The sequence below is a fragment of the Hemiscyllium ocellatum genome, chromosome 17, assembly GCF_020745735.1.
Source record: "Hemiscyllium ocellatum isolate sHemOce1 chromosome 17, sHemOce1.pat.X.cur, whole genome shotgun sequence".
NCBI classification, from domain to species: Eukaryota; Metazoa; Chordata; class Chondrichthyes; order Orectolobiformes; family Hemiscylliidae; genus Hemiscyllium; species Hemiscyllium ocellatum.
In genome coordinates this window covers 56906299-56926117 of record NC_083417.1, presented here as the reverse complement: position 1 = coordinate 56926117, position 19819 = coordinate 56906299, and the positions used below count along the sequence as shown (strand labels likewise).

The 19819-nt window shown below is 40.4% G+C and overlaps 1 protein-coding gene across 1 annotated transcript in view; it reads left to right on the top strand.

Moving 5' to 3' along the window:
- Positions 1-9400, top strand: part of slc12a3 (solute carrier family 12 member 3) — a 65137-nt gene extending 55737 nt beyond the window's left edge. Inside the window, exons 21-25 of the mRNA XM_060837775.1 lie at positions 3950-4061; positions 6690-6776; positions 6889-7024; positions 8138-8205; positions 9188-9400. Coding sequence (XP_060693758.1) covers positions 3950-4061; positions 6690-6776; positions 6889-7024; positions 8138-8205; positions 9188-9329 — 545 coding nt within the window. The 3' untranslated portion in view covers positions 9330-9400. The remainder of the gene's footprint in view (positions 1-3949; positions 4062-6689; positions 6777-6888; positions 7025-8137; positions 8206-9187) is intronic.
- Positions 9401-19819: the final 10419 nt, after the last annotated feature.

Genomic DNA, 19819 nt, shown 5'->3' with positions numbered 1-19819 from the left:
TGCCTGGTATGTGCATGTTATTCAATATCACTATTTTGTAGATGGGTGCAACTGAATTCTATTTTATCAGTAACCTTGCAGAGTAGAAAGATCAACTGATTTCAAGCAATTAAGTGAAACTCAAAAAAAAAACAAGAGGTTTTCACACTCAGTTGGAGCCTTCGGGTGTCTCTTTGCAATGGGCTAGAGGACAAAGATTGAGTACCCCACTTGTATCTGCTTTCTTGATCCGCAAGTCTGAATACACTGCTGCTTCTCACTCCAGTATCTCATACACAACAAATTTTACCATGAGACTTCAAATAACCCTTGAAATTGTAAGTAAGTCGACAAAATTAAACTCAGTAGAAAAGACTCTTGACAATTATATGTAGTGTAAAACAGGTCACTGATTCACTCTGAGTCCATTATGCCCTCGTGTCTTGGCAATTCTGCAAAGCCTGATCACCGTGTATTCCAGACCCTGTTCACTCACTACATGAAAATGTTTTCCTCCCGTCACCTTACTGTTTCCTTTGGTGATTATTTGTTCTCAATCCTTTCACGTGGGATATTTCTCCAAGGTGGCAGTGGGGTTTGCCTCTTCAGCCAGAGCGTGTCCGCAATGTTTTTTAAAAATTTATTTTTTCCCTTTTCATGTTTTTTTTCTCCTCCTTTGTTCTTGCCTCCTGCTCTTGGGCGACATTGGTGATATCCTGACCTCAGCATGGAGTCTGACTCCAGCTTCAGTGCCTATGCCTGGTATGGAATGGGTTGGAAGGACTGTTATTCTGAACTTCTTATTGCTTTATTTTTCACATTTCTATCTATGATCTCTCATGCTGGAGTTTTGATTTACTTTATTTCTCTAATTTTTTTGAAAAATTTGCACTTAAGAATTGTATCTGGGTAGCTTTGTATTTAAGGTGAGCTAATTCTAAATTCTCCCTATCTACTCTATGCAGATTCCTCATGATTTTGAATATCTCTAGCAAACCTCCTCTCCTTTCTTTCTTATAAGGAAAATAGTTATAATTTCTCCATCCTAACCTCATAACTGAAATTCCTGGTTTTTGGAGTTAATTTTGTGCATGTTTTCCACACACCCACTTAATGCTTTCATGTCCTTGCTCAAGTGCCTCCCCCAATAAAATGGACGATAGTGAGTCAGCGTTCTGTTTTGCACCACTCTCGATTTTGACTTTGTCACATGTATTTTGATGAGGGCTAAGATTATCAATCATCAGATACATCAATGGCAGCATGTCAGCAGAATCATCCTTGCTTCAGGGCCTGATGAAAATGTTAGCTTCTATTTATGTGCTGCTTTAAACTCGAGAATTTTGATAAGGGTAACAGTATTGACATTTATAGATCTAAACCTCCAAAGTGGCCCTGCTCTTTCCTCCCTAATGCAGAGATAACTTGCAATTGGCTCCAAAATGATTCCAGCATCTCACTTTACCATTTTTCAACCCAAAGTACTCTGATAGTTACTGCCAGAAGGAACTGTTGTAACTGACCTTTGGGTGACTATCTGGTTTTCTGGGGTAGGGCTGGGCGTAAACCATTAAAAAAAAATTGGGTCCATGAATGTCTGAAGTTTGGAAGATGCAACAATAGTCACTGAAACTGACCTGAAGGACTGGCTTTTAAAAAGCTTCCGGAGCTGACAAGTGGACACATCAGATATGTATAAAAGCTGGCCTTTCAGCTCTCAATTTCCGGCTACTCAATGATGAGAAGTCGTCCCCCCCCCCCCCCCCCCCCCCCCCCCCCCCCAACCTCCTCCATTCTCAGGCCATGCTGTTTGGCACAGTACACACCATCTGCTTGCTAGGGCTTTCCAATCCTACTGCTGAGTGCAGTTTCAGAGCGCAGCCAGCATTATCGCCTAAAAGTGAGAGCGATACATCACCTGAGGTAGGCAGTTGTTAGGGGGCACACTGATACATCAAAAGGCATAAAATGATGGGCAAGAACAACAGAGGAGAGGACAGACAGTGAGTTGTGTTTTAATAAATTTAATTGTTTTTGAGTAAGTTTCCCTCTTACTTATCATAAATATTCCATCAGTTTTAGTGAGAAACAACATTACAACAAATTTCCACCTACGACATGGCTCGTTTACTCCAAATTAGATAGCTGCACATTTTAATCTGCCATCAACTGTTCTTAATTGGAAATTGTACCTAGAACTTGGAGAAGAGGAGTAGGTGAAAGGTCAGCATTATGACAGACATTCTCCTGATTGTGTTCTTTGCTGTTTGCTGCTACTGGTGATCAGAAGGCAGCCATGACTGAGTGGTTGCATTGTCATAGGTTCACTGGTTCAAGAACCACTCTAGACACTATTACACAGTACTGCAGGATGACTGTGACTGCAAAGCTTTCAGTTGAAATGGTAAATCATTGCTTTCTAAGGTGACCATAAAAGAAATGCTGTGAAACTCTTTCAAATAAGAACAGGAGACTTATTCCTGGTATTCTGGCTAATATTTAATCCTCAAACCTGTCACCAAGTCATTGCTATATGTGGGAGCTCACTGTCACAATTTGACTGCAAATATTCCAACATTACAATAGTGATAACAATTCATACAATAATTCATTGACCCTGTACAGTGCTGTGGGATATTCTATGAATCACTGACTTGTACAATACAGAAGACGCCCTTTGAGAGTCTGCACCAAATAAAACTTCTCCAAATCTCCGTTAGTCCCACTGCCCAGCATTTCACCTATAGCTTCAAATGTGATGACATTTCTAGTTGATCTTAGTACTGGTAACCCCAGGTTGAAACAAATTTCATTCCCACGTTGATTTCTACGCAAGTTGGAACACAGTGCAAGATAAAATAAAGCAACCATTTGTAAATACAGGAAATGTTTTCATGTGGAATATTAAAATTTATACCCCTGTTTAAGCGCGCTTGTAAGTTGGACATTCGTAAATCCCAAATCTTGAAGATTGTGAGGTTTCCTGCCTTAGCTACTCTCCAGATTTCCCTAAACCCTCTGGGTGGAAACATTTTTCCTCAAACCCCCTCTCAACCTTCACCTGATAATTTCCCCCTTTTGTTAATGATCCTTGAACGAAAGGGAACAGTTGCTTTTTGTTCACCTTGTCCATGCCCCTCATAATGTTATGCCCTCAAAACATTAGCCCAGAGAAGGCTGAGGGGGAAAGAACACAACCTGAGTTTATCCAGCCTCTCTTCATATCTAAGCTGGTCCAGTCCCTGCAACATCCTGGTGAATGTTCTCTGCACCCTCTCCAGTGCAACTGCATCCTTCTGAGAGTGTGGTGACCAGAACTGCACACAGTCCTCCAGCTGTGGCCTAGGCAAATGTCTGTGCTGCTGCTCAAACATAACCTCTCTGCTCTTGCATGACAAGGTCATGAAAGTTCTTTTGTGGATTGAGTAACTGAATTTTCCTGAAGTATTGCATAATTGTCTCACTGAATCAGAGTTATGTCTAAGTCTGTCTCTGTGTTGTTCCCACTATCTCCCATTGAGAATGTTAGGTCAGTGTGGTATATGGCTTTACCATTTCTGAGTGGGTTGTGTTTGATCTCTCCAGTCTTCTCTTTTCTTGTATAAGTCTACTCTATTTAATTAATTACATCTTCCCTCTGTCTGCCTACCTCCAGTTCTATGTCATTCGCTGACTATGGGCAGGAGGTAGGTGAATACCTGTTCCTCACTCAGACACTTCAGAGTCACTTTCATTAGTACTCTGAACTGGCCCCCTCAGGAGTGAGAGAAATCTGATCTTCCTTCCTGTTGTTTAGAGGTACAGCACAGTGAATATTGTCATTGAAACAGCATGGGCGCAGTTAGAAGCAGATAGGAAAGAAAGGGAGAGAGACTGATGCAGCTGCGACATTATTCCAGGTCTGATCAGAATTGGAATCCAACATGCCAACTGCTATTGCACTAATCTGTTTTTGTTTTCAACACTGTAGGCCTCACTCTTTTAATCCCATATTTGCTCACTCGCAAGAAGAGGTGGCGCAGTTGCAAGGTTCGTGTATTTGTGGGAGGTCAGATTAATCGTATGGATAAGGAGAAGGAGGCGTAAGTACACCTGAATCAGGCGGGGGCTTTCATGTGTCTGTTATCAAGCATCCCATTGTGGTAGTTCTGAATTGTATGATTATTGTGCAGTCACTTTTTCACAAGGTTAATGGCTCAATTTTATGGTGATCAATGATTGAATCATGGATATGGGTGTCATTGACAAGACCAGCATTTGTTATCCATCGCAAGGTTTGTGAAGGTTTGTAGCTCAGGTTGAGGTTTAGGGTGTAGGTTTGCTCGCTGAGCTGTAGGTTTGATATCAAATTTGTTATCCACCCTAAATTTGTTATCCATGCCTAATTAACTCTGGGGATGCACTTGTAACAGTTGAGTGGCTTGCTAGTCAATCTCAGACGGCAGTTAAGAGTAGTCACATTGCTGCTGATTTGGGCACACAAATAGACGACATTGACATGGCACGCTAGCTCAGTGGTTAGCACTGCTGCCTCATAGCGCAAAGGATCTGGGTTCACCTGCAGCCTCAGCGACTGTCTGTCTGTGTGCAGCTTGCACATTCCTTCTGTGTCTGTGTGGGTTTCCTCCAAGTGCTCCACTTTCTTCTGTCAGCCCAAAGATGTGCAGGTTAGGGGAATGACCATGCTCAATTGCCACAGTGTCCACGGATGTGCAGGCTTGGTGGATTAGCCTTGGGAAATGCAGGATTATACGGATAGAGTAAGGAGGTGGGTCTGGGTGGGATGGTCTTTGGAGGGGCAAAGGGCTGAATGGCCTGCTTCCACACTGTAGGGATTCTATGAATTGCAAATGTCCTTCCCTAACGTCATTGGTGAACCAGATGGCTTATTAGTTTGAAAGTCATCATTTTTGGTAATAGTTATGTGTTGTATATTTTTTTAAATTCATTGAGTTAAGTTGGAATTTGAAGTCAATTCTCTGGATTGTTTGTCCACACCATAACCATAATGTGACCATACCCCTGATGTTCCAGACTGCAATGGTAAACAGTTCTTTTGCCTTTGCTGATAATGCTTCGTGGACACCTCGTTTTAGGCTCCTATATCTATCCATCTGTCCCAGTTTACATGGACGGTCTCCTTACTGCAAAGATGAGAACTTCTAAATCTCTAGTGAGCTCAAATAATGTGAATTACGCTCCTTAGTGATGATGCATGTGCAAAATATATCCTTTTAGCTTTCCAAGCCTCATAGCCTAGATGATAACATTGGTGCCTTTACCCCCATGTAAATGAAACAGTCATCTAATGGCATATCACCCAATTGTATTACAAAAAAAAATTAAATTAAACCCAAAACAATTACACTAGCAAGTATCTGAAAGAATACATTCTGAATAAAATTGCTATCTTAGTGTCCTCATGACTTTATTTTTGCACACATCATAATACAGGTGTGTTTATGCTTTAGGTTAACAAGATGCAGGAAGAGATTGACCGAGTTGACATCGAAAGGATGTTTCCTCATGTTAGGCAATCTAGGACAAGAGGTTGTACTTTTGGGGAAAGGGGTAACAGACCTAAAATACAGATGAGAAAACAATTACTTCTCTCAAAGGATTGTGAACATGTGGAATTCCGTACTCCAGAGTTAGGTGCTGGGATATTGAGGGATTTTAAGGATAGACATTTTAATTAGTAATAGGTTGAAGGGTTGTAGAGAACAACAGGAACATGGAGTTGAGTTTGAGATGAGATCAGCTAGATTGTATTAAAGGCAGAGCAAGCTCAAGGAGCTGACTTGCCTGATTCTATTTCTATATTCTTATGTTCTAGCTATATTGAGGCAACTGCTTATAATTGACCACTGGAGACTGAGTACAAGTTTACTATTGTTTTATTTGAGCAATGCATCACTCCAGTTAGACTACAATAATACTCTAAAGAATACTGAAAAATTGAGTACTTTTATACCTAATGCATCTCATTAGCCAAATTCTAATCTTGCTTTTTACAAATATAAGAAACAGATGTCCATTCTGAGTCACAAGTTAAATTTCAACACCGTCTTCATCTACTCGGGGAATAAGAAATCTTATGTTGTTATTATCCCCATGCCCTATCTGTATCTGCCTTACCCTGTCTCTAAATCTCTACTGACTCCAGGGCCTGCCCCAATTGTGGGTTGTTAGCAATAACTCCCATTTGTCCTGCAGGTTCCAGCTAACACTAATCTCTAGGATGCGTAAAGTTCATTCTGTACATGTCCATTTATTGAAGTCTGTTCTTCAATCTATACGTCAAAAAATTTATGTAAATTTGTGCACTTCAAATCATACATTTGCTGTAATTATATTGAGGGGTTTCCTACCAGTGAATAATCTTAGCCTCTACTACCTTCCAGTAATTTTCAGAAAGAAAGTTCTTGCTTTTTCTCACAAATACCTAGCTAGCAACAAAAAACAGTAATCAGAAACTAGAAGGAACCAATCAGTACAAATTAATTTTTCACAATAAATAGCATGAATGTTTAGTTTTATACTCCACCTGTGAGGAAGACAGACTAGTGCTGGCAAGTAAACTGACTCAACTTTTGGTTCCCTGAAGTCACACCCAACTCAGGTCTCATTGTCAGTATTAAAGAGAAAACTCGATGAATTTAACATTAGCAGATGAAGATACTGGATTAATAATTGTCTCTGTGTTTTAGGATGATTACTCTCTTAAACAAATTCCGCCTTGGTTTCCATGAGGTACATATCCTGCCAGATATCAACGCGAGCCCACGTCCTGAACAGTAAGGAACACTGCAGCACAAACGCGATAGCTTTATAAGACTCTGCTAGTGATTCTAGTTTTACGTCTTTTATTTCATAAGCCATTCTTTCAACCCCCTTCCTTTGTTGCAGCTTAAAGAGATTTGAAGATCTGATTGCTCCCTACAGACTGAATGATGGCTTCAAGGATGAAGCTATTGTTAAGGAGCTCAGGAAAGATTGTCCTTGGAAGATCTCCGATGAAGAGATTAAGAAGAACAAGATAAAAGTATGTAAAGATCTGGTTGGAGATTTCATTGTGAACTAGAATGGCTTGAGGATCAGTTTGATAGTAACTAGACTGGTAATAGTGCGGAAACCTAAATTAGTCGTCTTTCAGGGCTTATTGTACTATTGTGTATGACTCATGTTTTTCTATTTTGCTTTATTTATGCAACCTGTATGTTCATGGTTAAAAATCGCACAACACCAGGTTATAGTCCAACAGGTTTATTTGGAAGCACTAGTTTTCAGAGCACCGCTCCTTCATCGGGTGGTTGTGGGGTATAAGATCATAAGACGCAGAATTTACAGCAAAAGTTTACGGTGTGATGCATCTGAAATGATATATTGAAAAAGACTTCAATTGTTTAAGTTTCTCATCTTTTATGGAAGACTGAAACCAACATGGTCATCTGTGTAAATCCCAGAACTTTTTTAAAGTTACATTCTCAAGTGAACTTTGACAATAGGTGCCATGTTGATCCAGACAAGGTATTGAAGGTGTAAGGTTACAGTCTGTCTATCTCTGTCCCAATGTTCAGACTGACTCTGTTTCTTTAAAAAAAAAGGGGTTTACAGAATCTTACATGGATTCATGCAGTTTTTGAGCAAAATTAAATGTAATTCTGCAAGTATGAATCCACCCCACAGTGTTGCATCACACTATAAACATTTACTATAAATTCTGTGTCTTACGATCTTATGCTCCACAATCATCTGATGAAAGAGCAGCGCTCCAAAAGCTAGTGCTTCCAAATGAACCTGTTGGTCCATAACCTTATGTTGTGTGATTTTTAACTTTGGACACTCCAGTCCAACACTGGCACCTCCAAATCGTGTATGTTCATGGATCTGGATTATATGTTAAATTGTTGCTGTATAATTAAAATACATGAAAATTTAGATTCAGTTAGATTCTCCCCAGTGTGGAAACGGGCCCTTCGGCCCAACCAGTCCACACCGACCCTCCGAAGAGTAACCCACCCAGACTTGGTTCCCTCTGACTAATGCACCTAACACTAAGGGCAATTTAGCATGGCCAAATCACCTGACCTGCACATCTTTGGACATTGTTAAATTGTTGAGTGAGAATTTGATCATGTTAATGTGTTGCCTGCAGTCACTCCGACAAGTGCGACTGAACGAGATCTTGTTGGATTACTCCCGTGATGCTGCGCTTGTAGTTGTGTAAGTATAAATTGTGTGTAATCTCCAGTTCAGATCATTGTTATCCTTGCCCCTGGATGTTGCAATGCTCCAGTCATCAGATTTGTGTACCAAACACTTACATTTACAAAAATTGTTGAAATGAGCTAGATATTTAGTGAAATGAATGAATTTTATTTCAAAATGCATGCCTAATTTATTTTCATAATGTATAGCTACAAGATAGATGCCAGTCATTTAAAAGTATCTGATTAACATTAAAAACATTAAAAATTAAATTTTTAAGATAGTTATAACTCTCATTCTCAAATAATAATGAACCTTATACATTCATAGTTATACACCTTAAAATCTCAAGAAAGTGCATTAAAATTTTATGAATAGAAATTCAATAATTCAAGTTATGACAGCATATTTGTGTGTGTGTGTGTGTGTGTGTGTGTGTGTGTGTATGTATGTGTGTGTGTGTATATATATATATATATATATATAAACATACGCATTTAAATAGTTATTGAAAAGTTGACTTTAACTAGATTTAATTTTCAGTTGGTCAATAAAACAAAGTGACAAAGTGGCACTGTCTGTTCCTATTTTATATTTCTCTTGGTATTTCCCAAGTTGTGGTTATAATTGTCTAAATTTTTATTTCGATTGTCTGCGCTATGTGCATCAGGATATCTTACCCAAAGAGGCTTAACAAAGGCTTGTTTAAGAGATATCTACCACTCTCTCTCAATAGCCCATGGGAATCTTATCACAGAAGATTGCTTCCCTTTCTTGTCATACACCTGCAAATTGAAGTGTTAAATTTAAAACAATGCTTCAAAATGTTTTTTAAGATGAAGGAATGAATGACAATAGTGAGATTGTGTATTTAAGATACATCAAGGATATTAGTTTTGTCTTGAGGCCCTGGAATTCTCAAAAGGAACATATTTATTATTTGACATTGGTGGGTTTCTGTTGAGTGAAATGTGATAAAGCGGTTCTTTCTTTTCAGTACAATGCCTGTCGCAAGAAAGAATACATGCCCGAGCACACTGTACCTGGCATGGCTGGAGACCCTTTCTCAGGACCTGCGTCCCCCTGTCCTCCTAATCCGAGGAAACCAGGAAAACGTCCTGACGTTCTACTGTCAGTAACACTGGCTCAAGGACTGATCATGCGTTCACACTAACATATGTTTGGACTAAGTATTTGCACCAACAATTAACACAGCAAAATCATGAGCATTTAGGAAATTTATCTGTAAAGCTGTATCAAGTCTTGTACGTCTGTAAGTTTTTAGGACTTGAAAGCACAAAATGTGTGGCTTGGAATTAAAAGAGCAGCATGAAAAGTTATTGTGAAAGAAGAACATGGTTTCATAAATTGGAGAGTTTCCTCAAGTGTAGAACCTTATCTGATGTGACTAGTGACCAAGCTACACATAACTCAATGTCCTTTTCATGCTGGTTGACCATATCTTCCTCCTGAACAATTTTCCATTGTCATTGAGCTGGGTAGGTCTCCTTTGATCTTATTCTATCCTTACCTATCTGTCAATGTCTTTTCATCCCCAGTCATTCCTTCTCATTCTCCCCAAAGATCTATTCTTGGCTCCCACCTATTTCCCATCCATGTACAATATCTGTGTGACATTGTCCATGAGTCTAGTGTTAACTTCCACATACGTCTGCACCCAGCTCCACCACCACTCTCCCTACCACCTCTGTTGATTCTACTTCTGTTGCTAAATTATCAAACTGTTAATCTGACATCCAGTATTGGCTAAGCAGAAATTTTCTTCAATGAAATATTGGCAAGTACGAAGCTGCTGTTTTCGATTCCCACTCCGTACTCCGTTTCCTAGCTACCAATTCCAAACCTATCTCTAGAAATGTCAGAGATGAGCTCTGTCTGTTCATGCCCTTTGCATCATATTTGAGTTAAAGTTGAATTTTTGACCTCCTATTCATGCCATTACGAAGACAGCTTATTAACATCTATGTGATATCATTAGACTTTGCCCCTGTTTCTCCTACTTGCTGCTGAGCCCCTGACCTTTGCCTTTGTTACCTCAAGACTTGCCTATTCCAATGCACTCCTGGATGATGTCCCATATTCTACACCTCATAAGCTCAAGGTCATCCATAAATTCTGATGTCAGTGTCTTAACTTGTAGCGAGTACCTTTCACTATCACCCCTGTGGTTTCTGACATACCTAATTCTCAATTTTGTTTCCAAATTCCTCTGACTTTGTTAGTCCCCATCTCCTCCTGCTGTGCAACACTAATGTCTGTACTAATTTAATTCTGATTTCCTGAGAATCTCCATTCATGTCGTGCCTTGGCTTGCTTAAATTCTGAGCTGTGGCGTTCTGTTCTTACACTTCATCTCTACCTTACTTCCTAGCTATAAAACCAAGCCCAACGTTTGTTCCCCTGACTTAATATAACCCTGTATTGCTTGGTTTCATTCTTGTTTGATAATGCTCCTGTGAAGTGCCTTGGGATGTTTTAATATGTTAAAGATGCTACATAAATCTAAGTTGTTGTAATACATATCTTCTGACCGAAGAAATAATTTTAATGCAGAAAGGAAAGGCCACCCTATCAATATTCATTACATATTTTGTAATGCACCATGCAACTAAAACAGTCACATTGTTCACTTCAAAGCCCATTGTAAACCATTGGATATTTTGAATATATTATGCTGTCAAGAATGTTTATCATCAGTCACAGTCAAAGAAACAAGAAAAAGCAGTTGCCAGAGGATACGTGTACAAAGGTTGACGATATTGCCTGTTAATAACCTATCCATCTAACAAGTGCTAATACTGTCCTGTGGAACTCTGCCTTATCCAAATCTCTCAGGCTCCGATTGTTTAAACAATTTCCATGATAACAGCAGTCCTCAGTGGCATGTCATGTTGTCAAGTGTGGTGCAGCAGGAGCGATTGGGTTCAGTTACATGCTGTGATTTCATATACTGTCAGTTCCTAAGCTTGTCAAAAGGCACAATTTGTAACAGGAAGACAGAATTAAAGCTGATAGTTCTTGAAAGAGGATTTATAGAACTGAGATTTGTCAGCATTTCACTGGTTTTGTGATATTTTGGAGGAAAACATAGCTGGTCTAATTAGTAAGTTTGTGGACAGTACAAAGATTGGAGTTGTGAATAGTGAGGAGGATTGTCAGAAGATACAGCAGGATATAGATCAGTTGGAGGTATGGACAGAAAAATGGCAGGTGGGACGTAATCTGGACAAATGCTAGATGATGCATTTTCGAAGGTCAAGTCCAGGTGGAATTTACACTGTGAATGGCAGAACCCTTAGGAGTATTAATATGCAGAGGTGTTCAGGTCCACAGATCAGAAGGAGGCAGTACAGGTAGATAAGGTAGTAAATTAGGCCAATGGCATGCTTGCCTTCATTGGAAGAGGCATTCAGTAAAAGGTTAGGTAACTTATGCTGCTATATTATAAACCTTTAGTTGGGCCACACATGGAAATTTGTGTACAGTTCTGGTCACCACACTTTCAGTAGAATGTGAATACTTTAGAGAGAGTATAGAAAAGGTTTACCAGAATGTTGCCTGGTATGGGGGAGTTTAGTTATAGAGTCATACAGATGTACAGCACGGAAACAGATATTTTGGTCCAACTCATCCATGCTGACCAGATATCCTAAATTAATCTATTCCCATTTGCCAGCATTTGGCCCATATCCCTCTAAACCCCTCCTATTCATACACCCATCCAGATGTCTGTTAAATGCTGTAATTGTACCAGCTTTCACCACTTCCTCTGTCAGCTTTTTACACAACCACCCTTTGTGTGAAAACGTTGCCTCTTAGGTCCCTTTTATATCTTTCCCCTCTCACCCTAAACCTATGCCCTCTCGTTCTGAATTCCCCCACCCCAGGGAAGAGACTTTGTCTATTTATCCTACCCATGCCCCTCATGATTTTATAAACCTTGATAAGATCACCCTTCAGCCTCCGATGCTCCAGGAAAACAGCTCCAGCCTATTAAGCCTCTCCCTACAGCTCAAATCCTCCAACCCTGGCAACATGCAAAGCTTTTCTGAACCCTTTCAAATTTCACTACATCCTTCCCATAAGAAGGAGACCAGAATTGCATGCAATATTCCAAACGTGGCCTAACCAATGTCCTGTACAGCTGCAACATGACCTCCCAACTCAATGTTCTGACCAATAAAGGAAAGCATACCAAATACCTTGTTCACTATCCTATTTACCTGCGACTCCACTCTCAAGAGGCTATGAACCTGCACTCCAAGGTCTTTGTTCAGCAACACTCCCTAGGACCTTACCATTAAGTGTATAAGTCCTGCTAAGATTTGCTTTCCCAAAATGCAGCACCTCACATTTATCTAAATTAAACTCCATCTGCCACTCTTCAGTCCATTGGTCCATATGATCAAGAAAGGTAACTTTGTTTGCTGTCCACTACACCTCCAATTTTGGTGTCATCTACAAACTTACTAATTATATCTCCTATGTTCATGTCCAAATCACTTCTATATGATGAAAAGTAGTGGACCCAGCACTGATCCTTGTAGCACTTCACTGGTCACAGGCCTCCAGTCTGAAAAACAATCCTCCACCACCACCGTCCTCTGTGTTCTACATTTAAGCCAGTTCTGTATCCAAATGGCTAGTTCTCCCTGTATTTACTCTCAATTACTGGGGGGATGCGGGTTCAAAGGGGGGTGGGGGCACGATTAAAAGAAATGTGCAAGGCAAGTTTTTCTCACACAGATTGGTGAATGCCTGGAATGTGTTGCCAGAGGAGGTGCTGGAAGCAGACACAGCAGCAGCATTCAAGAAGCTGGACGTTTACATGAACTGGAAGGGAATAAAGAGATACAAATTCTGTAAGTGAAGACAGTTTTGGAACATAAGGGCAAAATGTGTCGATGCAGTATTGGAGGGCCGAAGGGCCTGTTCCTGTGCTGTATTGTTCTTTGGTTTAGGAAATGATGCACAATTTGATAGAAATCTACAAGGTAGCTTGTGAATTCCTGAAAAATCAATATATTTTAGGTAGTTTTGATTTTGAAGATCTGAAGTGTAAAAGTAGATAAAATTCAGATGATAATGTTTCTCTTGTGCATGTACTGGAGTATCTTCACCTTTCTGCCTGATGAGTGGGTTCATGATTGACTCCAGTAAATAAAATAATGGACAAGTTTACTTTATAATTTAGTCTTGGAGTTTGTGTTGGCGCTTCACCAGCTGTTTACACGCAATTCTGTTATACCCTCAGCAAAGTTTTAACTGTGGAGCCATATAGCCTGAATTCGCAGTCTAAGTCCTTCTCCATCTGGCATCTAAAGAACCCAAGTAGTTCAGTTGTAGGTTTCCTGGGCATGAACTGAAGGGTATTTCTGGATTAACTTGCAGTTTTATCATCAACTATTAAAACGGTTGGAGCTCCACTAATGTTGCTATTCAGACTGACAAGTTGAAATAATTCCAGAGAGGCCAGTGTCTTGTACCCTTTACTTACACATAGAGAGTGCTTGACACTGATTAAATTAACAATAGCTATTTTGTCACTTCTCTGAAAGCTATGGCTTGGCAATGCAACCATTTCCATGGCTGACCCTTTTCTAAAGAGTTCACACAAAAGTGCCAGGATGGAGGCCGGGTTATGTATGAACTTTCTGTAACACCTGGGGAAAGTCCTAAGCTTGTTTTATCTTCCAGCAAGTGTATCCTGTCTTGTTGAATCTGTAGCCCAAGTAGGTCCCTTGGGGTGCCTGGAACACACATTTTTTTCCTTTCTAAGGTGTATGCCCACCTGGAAGAAACATCTAAGGGCTAGGTCCAAATTCTCTAAGTGCTCTTTATTGATCTTTCCTGTTATTATCATGTCATCTAGATAAATAGTGACCTGGGGTAGACTTTGCAAAATGTTCTGCTGAAAAATTGCTCAGGCTGATGTAACCCTAAATGGCAGTTTTGTACATCGGTACAAATCCTTATGGGTATTAATTGTAGCATACCTCTGGGAATCCTCCTCTAATCACAATTGCATGTATGCATGGCTAATGATCAGCTTTGTGAAGGACAGCCTCCCCTGACACTTTTGCGAATAAATCCTTGATGTGAGGGACTGAGTATTTTGCCAGCTGCAAGAAGTGAAGATTCCTTTGCTTTCCAGGCTCCTGATTTCCAACTCCACTTTTGTCCATAAAGCAAATGGCACTGAGCGGGCCTTGCAGAATTATGGAATTACTTCCTGGTTAATATGCAAGGTGGCCTTGGCCCTTAAATGATCCATAGACCTTCCTGCAAAACGTCTGGGTATTTAATTTGGACTTCACTCAGGCAGCCAACCAAGGGTGAATCTTGCAACCAATTCCATCCCATCACTCTTGTGCCTGAGCCTTTTATTCCAATCAGTGGGAACTGAACCAGCTGCTTCGCAAAGATACCGGACCCTTAACCTGTAATGGTTCCTCCAGCATAGGTTCTCAGTCTCGCCATGGTCGTGCAAACTTAAGGGTTCGAGTCCAGAGCGAACTTTATTAAAGACTGGATTTGCGATCACTGAAATGGCTGCACCAGTATAGCGTTTCATTAGAACCAGGTGACCATTTAACCAGACATTCATTTTGATTGGTTCTGATTTGGACATTGCTAAGCAATTTAACTGTTCCAAACTAGATGTAGGTGGGCTTTCCAGGGGGTTCACCCTCCTAGATGCCAGCCTTTGAGTTCTCTTACTGAATTTAGGTCCAGTGAGATTCTTTTGCTGTCTCATGTCCACATACTGGCAACAATTACAGTGGCCTGCTGGCCCAGATCCTGAAGAAAATTTTGAATGTCTGACTAAGGCTTGGGGTTGGGGTTGGGGTTTTGCTGTGAGCTGATCTAGAGTTCCTCTGATCAGGATACGTCCTGAGTGAGGCAGTGCAATGACCTTCCTCAAGTGGTGTTCCCCAAGCTCAGTCAGACTGGCAAGGATACCCACCTCCATCCGAATACCCTGTAGCTCATCTGCTCCACTTGCTTCATTTTCCAATGATAAAGCCAGTTGTTGTGCTTATTTGAAGTCCAGTTGAGCTTCAGCTAGTCAGTGCTTTTGCATGGTTGCATCATTAATTCCACACACAAAAAGCATCTCATTAAGGGTTAAACAAAAGTCACATGCCTTTGCCAGTCATCTTAACTTTTCAAAAATCCCAAAACTGATTCCCCGGTTCTCAAATTGCTGAGTAAAATCGATAGCATCTCTGAATTAGAGGAGGCTTGGGAGTGATAATATTCCTTAGCTAAATCCATGAACCCTTGAAAGGTTTTAGTATCTGGTGACTCAAGGAAAGTTAGTCCCCTGATAACCTAAAAAGCTGCAGATCCGCAGGCCATCAGGAGAATTACTTGTTGCTTTTCACCTGCGCTCATGCCACTTGCCCAGAAGGAAATAATACATGCTTTCCACATACTGGGCCCAGTCTTTGGCAGGATCAAATGAGTCAAGTTTCCCAAATAACAGCATGATGCCAGAAATGTTTACCCCAACTGAAAGATGACTATTGCAAGCAAGGTTCTTCAGGGGCATGCTTTTCTTTTATCATCACTGAAATTACTCCAGATGCCTACATCCTGTAAATAAGTCACCCTTTATTTGCATGTGGTGAGTCCTAGACACTGATCCAGCTCTCGCAAAGCCAGCTCTGAGTGAACAGGATGTCTGACACTCCTTATGTGTCAGCGAGGGCTCCTGATTGGACCCAGATTAACAGCCCCAGTCAGGGAACTCATACTCTGAATCCACCTGGCTGATCTCATTACAATCGCTACACAAGTGATGCACTTAAAACCAACCAAAATGTCCAGTGACAATGGAAACAATTTATATTGTTCATTATTGTATATGCCAGGAAACAATGAGACAATTCTTAATTTCAGATTGCCTCAATCAGTGTGTTTCCTATTAATCAATCAGTCATAGGCAGTGTTCTCTTTAATCTGCATTAGTATCATCAAATTTCTGCACAAAACAAACACCATTTGACCTTTGTAAGTCACATCAGCACAAAACAGACATTGATTAAGAGATGCAAATAACTTGCATTTTGACATGAGCAAGAGACACTCTGAAAATATCAACGCTCTCAAACGATAGAGATTGATAGCCTTCAATGCACCAAGCCTTTATTAGATCTGAAAATACGGGACACATCTGTTCCTTGTCTGGATCACTAGATTCCTTCTTATAGGTTGCTTCCAAATTCACCCCTCTATTACTTTGTTTATTCAAAGTGTGCAGTAAATGCAAGGTGGCAATGTAAGAAATGGCTTTTATTGAAAGCACAATAATGTCACAAGTGATGTGTTTAATAGCTGTCAGAAATTGCTCATACAGGCCCTTCCACAGCATTAGATGCTACATTACTATGGAAAGCCAGTCAGCACATTAAGTACAATTGCATTTCTACAGATATTCCCTTTATCATAAAACAAAATTGAATGCACTATAAATTTGCAATTACAAGTTATTCAATTTACCCAATGTACATAGTCTGAAAGGAAATAATCATTAATGAACATGACAGTCATTTGTCATCTCTTTAATTTTAGTTTCAGTCTCTGCACATCATTATAGTGCTTAAATTGCGCAAAGCTCCTCGTACATGAGTGCATTATTCTTGGCTGACCTCTGGCATCTATTTATTCCCACAGTGTGTGCTGTTCCTGTGCTAACTTTTGTACTACTAGTCATCCATTTACTGAAGACGGAGTCAGACCGATTCTTTGCATTTCACGGTTCAATACAAACTCCAGTCTGCTCTTTCCTTTTCCTTACCATGGGAAACCAGCACTCTCATATGTTGTTCCCAGCATTATGTTCTCTGTAATCTCTGCAACATGCCCTGGTTCATTCTTCTACAGATCAAAATTTATAATAATGTTTGTTCCCTTTTCATTTTTTAAAGTTGACAATAAAACAAGAAGATATATAGATAAATCTTATATTCCCAAAGTTTACATTACAAGACATCTTTCTTCCAGGAGTCCAATAACTTTTCATTAGAGGCGCTCCTTTTGATAAACAGACCAATTGTTAATTTGTTATATATACCCATCTCACTTTGGATTTTGCTTTTCTCTCCTACATTTGTTTTACTCTTGCTGCAACTATTCTCTGCCTTTTTCTCATTTGTACACAGTATAGAATGTACATGATCTCAGGTTGGATCCCTTCACTCCCCTGTTAAAATAATATTTCTTATAATATCTTAGATAAATGGGAGCAGTATGTCTGCTGCATCAACAAATGTGTGTTTCAGGGACTGATGTGCCTCCTAAGTCAAAGGGCATCATTTCCCATTCTCTGCTAGGAAGAGTTTAATGACACCACCATCACTAGAAAATCCAGTGCAAACACTAGCATGAAAGGCCATCACAAAACGTCAATTTTGTGGTTTTTGAGATTGCTCAAAGCTGGGAATTTTGGTATATACTTCTCTATCATTGAAGTTGTCAATGTTTTGGTCAACTTCAAAATATCCTCAACCTTTGGCTTTCTTATCACTGACTTCTTACACGCAACAAAGCTTGCATCCAGTCTTGTCTCTGTGTCTAACCAATGGGATAGTGCAATGAAGTTCCATAGTTGTTCCATTTCATCTTTGGATGCAGCCTTAGCTTTTCAGTGTGTGTGACAGTATATACTACAGTGGGGTCACCTGTAGTGTGACATGATCCCCAGTCCCGGTGAGGCCATCTTCATGGTATCAGTCTCTGTTCGGCCACTCTGCGTTGTTGCCTGTCCTGAAGTCAACTTTGGAGGATGGTCACCCCAAGGTCCGAGGCCGAATGTCCCTAACTGCTGAAGTGTTCCCAAACTGGGAGAGAACATCCCTATCTAGCGAAGGTTGCGCAGTGTCCACTCATCCATTGTTGTAACGTCTGTTTAGTCTTGCCAGTGTACCATGCCTCAGGGTATCCTTGCCAGCAGCATACAAGATAGACAACATTGGCCGAGTCACATGAGTACCTGTCACGTACATGGTGGGTGGTGTCCCCACTGGTAATTGTGGTTAGGGTTAAGGACTCTCTCACTCCCTGTCTCACTCACTCACACACACACACACCCACACACACACACACCCACACCCTCTCACAGGCTTATACTCCATCACACACGCACGCACACACATACCCTCTCACAGACTTATACTCCATCACATGCATGCATACACTCTCTTGCTCTCACCCTCCCTCATGCACACACACACATAGAGTTCATTTGCATAATTGTATTTGCAGATATATTCTATTTTGTTCAAAAAGTGCACAATCTACAGGCAGTCATTCCACATGACATTTTTATAAATTCCTACTTTGGAAAATGGAACCAGTCTGACTCAAGATTGGGACACACAGGCTCTAACCTCACACCTTTAAAGCATTGTCTGAGCTGAAACGTCACCTTTTTTTATAAAATCTTTATAAAAAGTTATCTCATGAATGTGACTTTGAAGAATTTACATATTAATGAATTGAAACCTGCAGCCCATTCTAACAGATGAAAGACTTAACAGCAATTCAGGTTTGTTCAATATATTGTATTAGTTGCATGACACTATGATCTTATGCTATAAATTCTGTGTCTTGTGATCCTGCCCCACTAGCTACCTGATGGAGGAGCAGCGCTCTGAAATCTAGCACTTCCAAATAAACCTGTTGTACTATACCCTGGTGTTGAGTGATTTTTTTTAACTACATCCGTAAAACACATCCTTAAGATGCACTCTGGCAACAAGTTAGACAGGACCTTTACTTCATGGTTCATGGATCCAACAGATGCTTGCACTGCTTACAACAATCTGTTGGTTGCTACATCTCCTCAACCGGATCCTATATCAGGATCCAGGGAAAGTCAACTTGCTGTCAGTGCATGGCAATGTGATTGTTTTTGGACATCTAAATGTTTCAATTGCATCTTTTTCTTTTCCTGCCTCAGGCTCATCTGGTGAGGTCTCTCGATCATGTTGTGTGATCACTTCTTGCACATTCATAGACTAACAGATCACCTACAATAGCTTCCAATCTGGGAAGATCGCTGATCTTTTGCTGTCTACATTGCTGCATTTCTTGAGCAGTAGAAATGCCAAACACTCTGTGCAGCCAACTGTGCCTCAAATGGTGACCAGAACGTAGTTGTAAAACTGCTGCTTTCATCCAATTGCACCTGCCAGTAACCATCCTTTTCATTCAAGGTAATAAAGACCTTTGATTTGACAAGTTAGGGCACAATTTCATTCATGTTTAGCATGTGGGGACTGAGATTTGCTCAAAGCTTTATTGAGGTCATTTGGATCTACTGCATGCTTTTAATTTTTTCTCTCTGTGACCATGCTGCTAGGATTTATCACTTTCTTAATCATTCCTTCATTTTCCAGTTTTCTTCCTTGTCCTCAAAATGGAGACAGCTAGAATCTCTGCGGCAGATGCTGAGTTGGTGTCTCACTCTTGTCATCTTGGGGATGACATTTATAAAGAAGACCTTGCAGACCTGTAAAACCAGCCAGAGAACTGTATTCATTGTGAGTTTGTGCCTCGATGATAGTGATGCTGGTGTGTAGTCCAATGCCAGCCTCCGTGG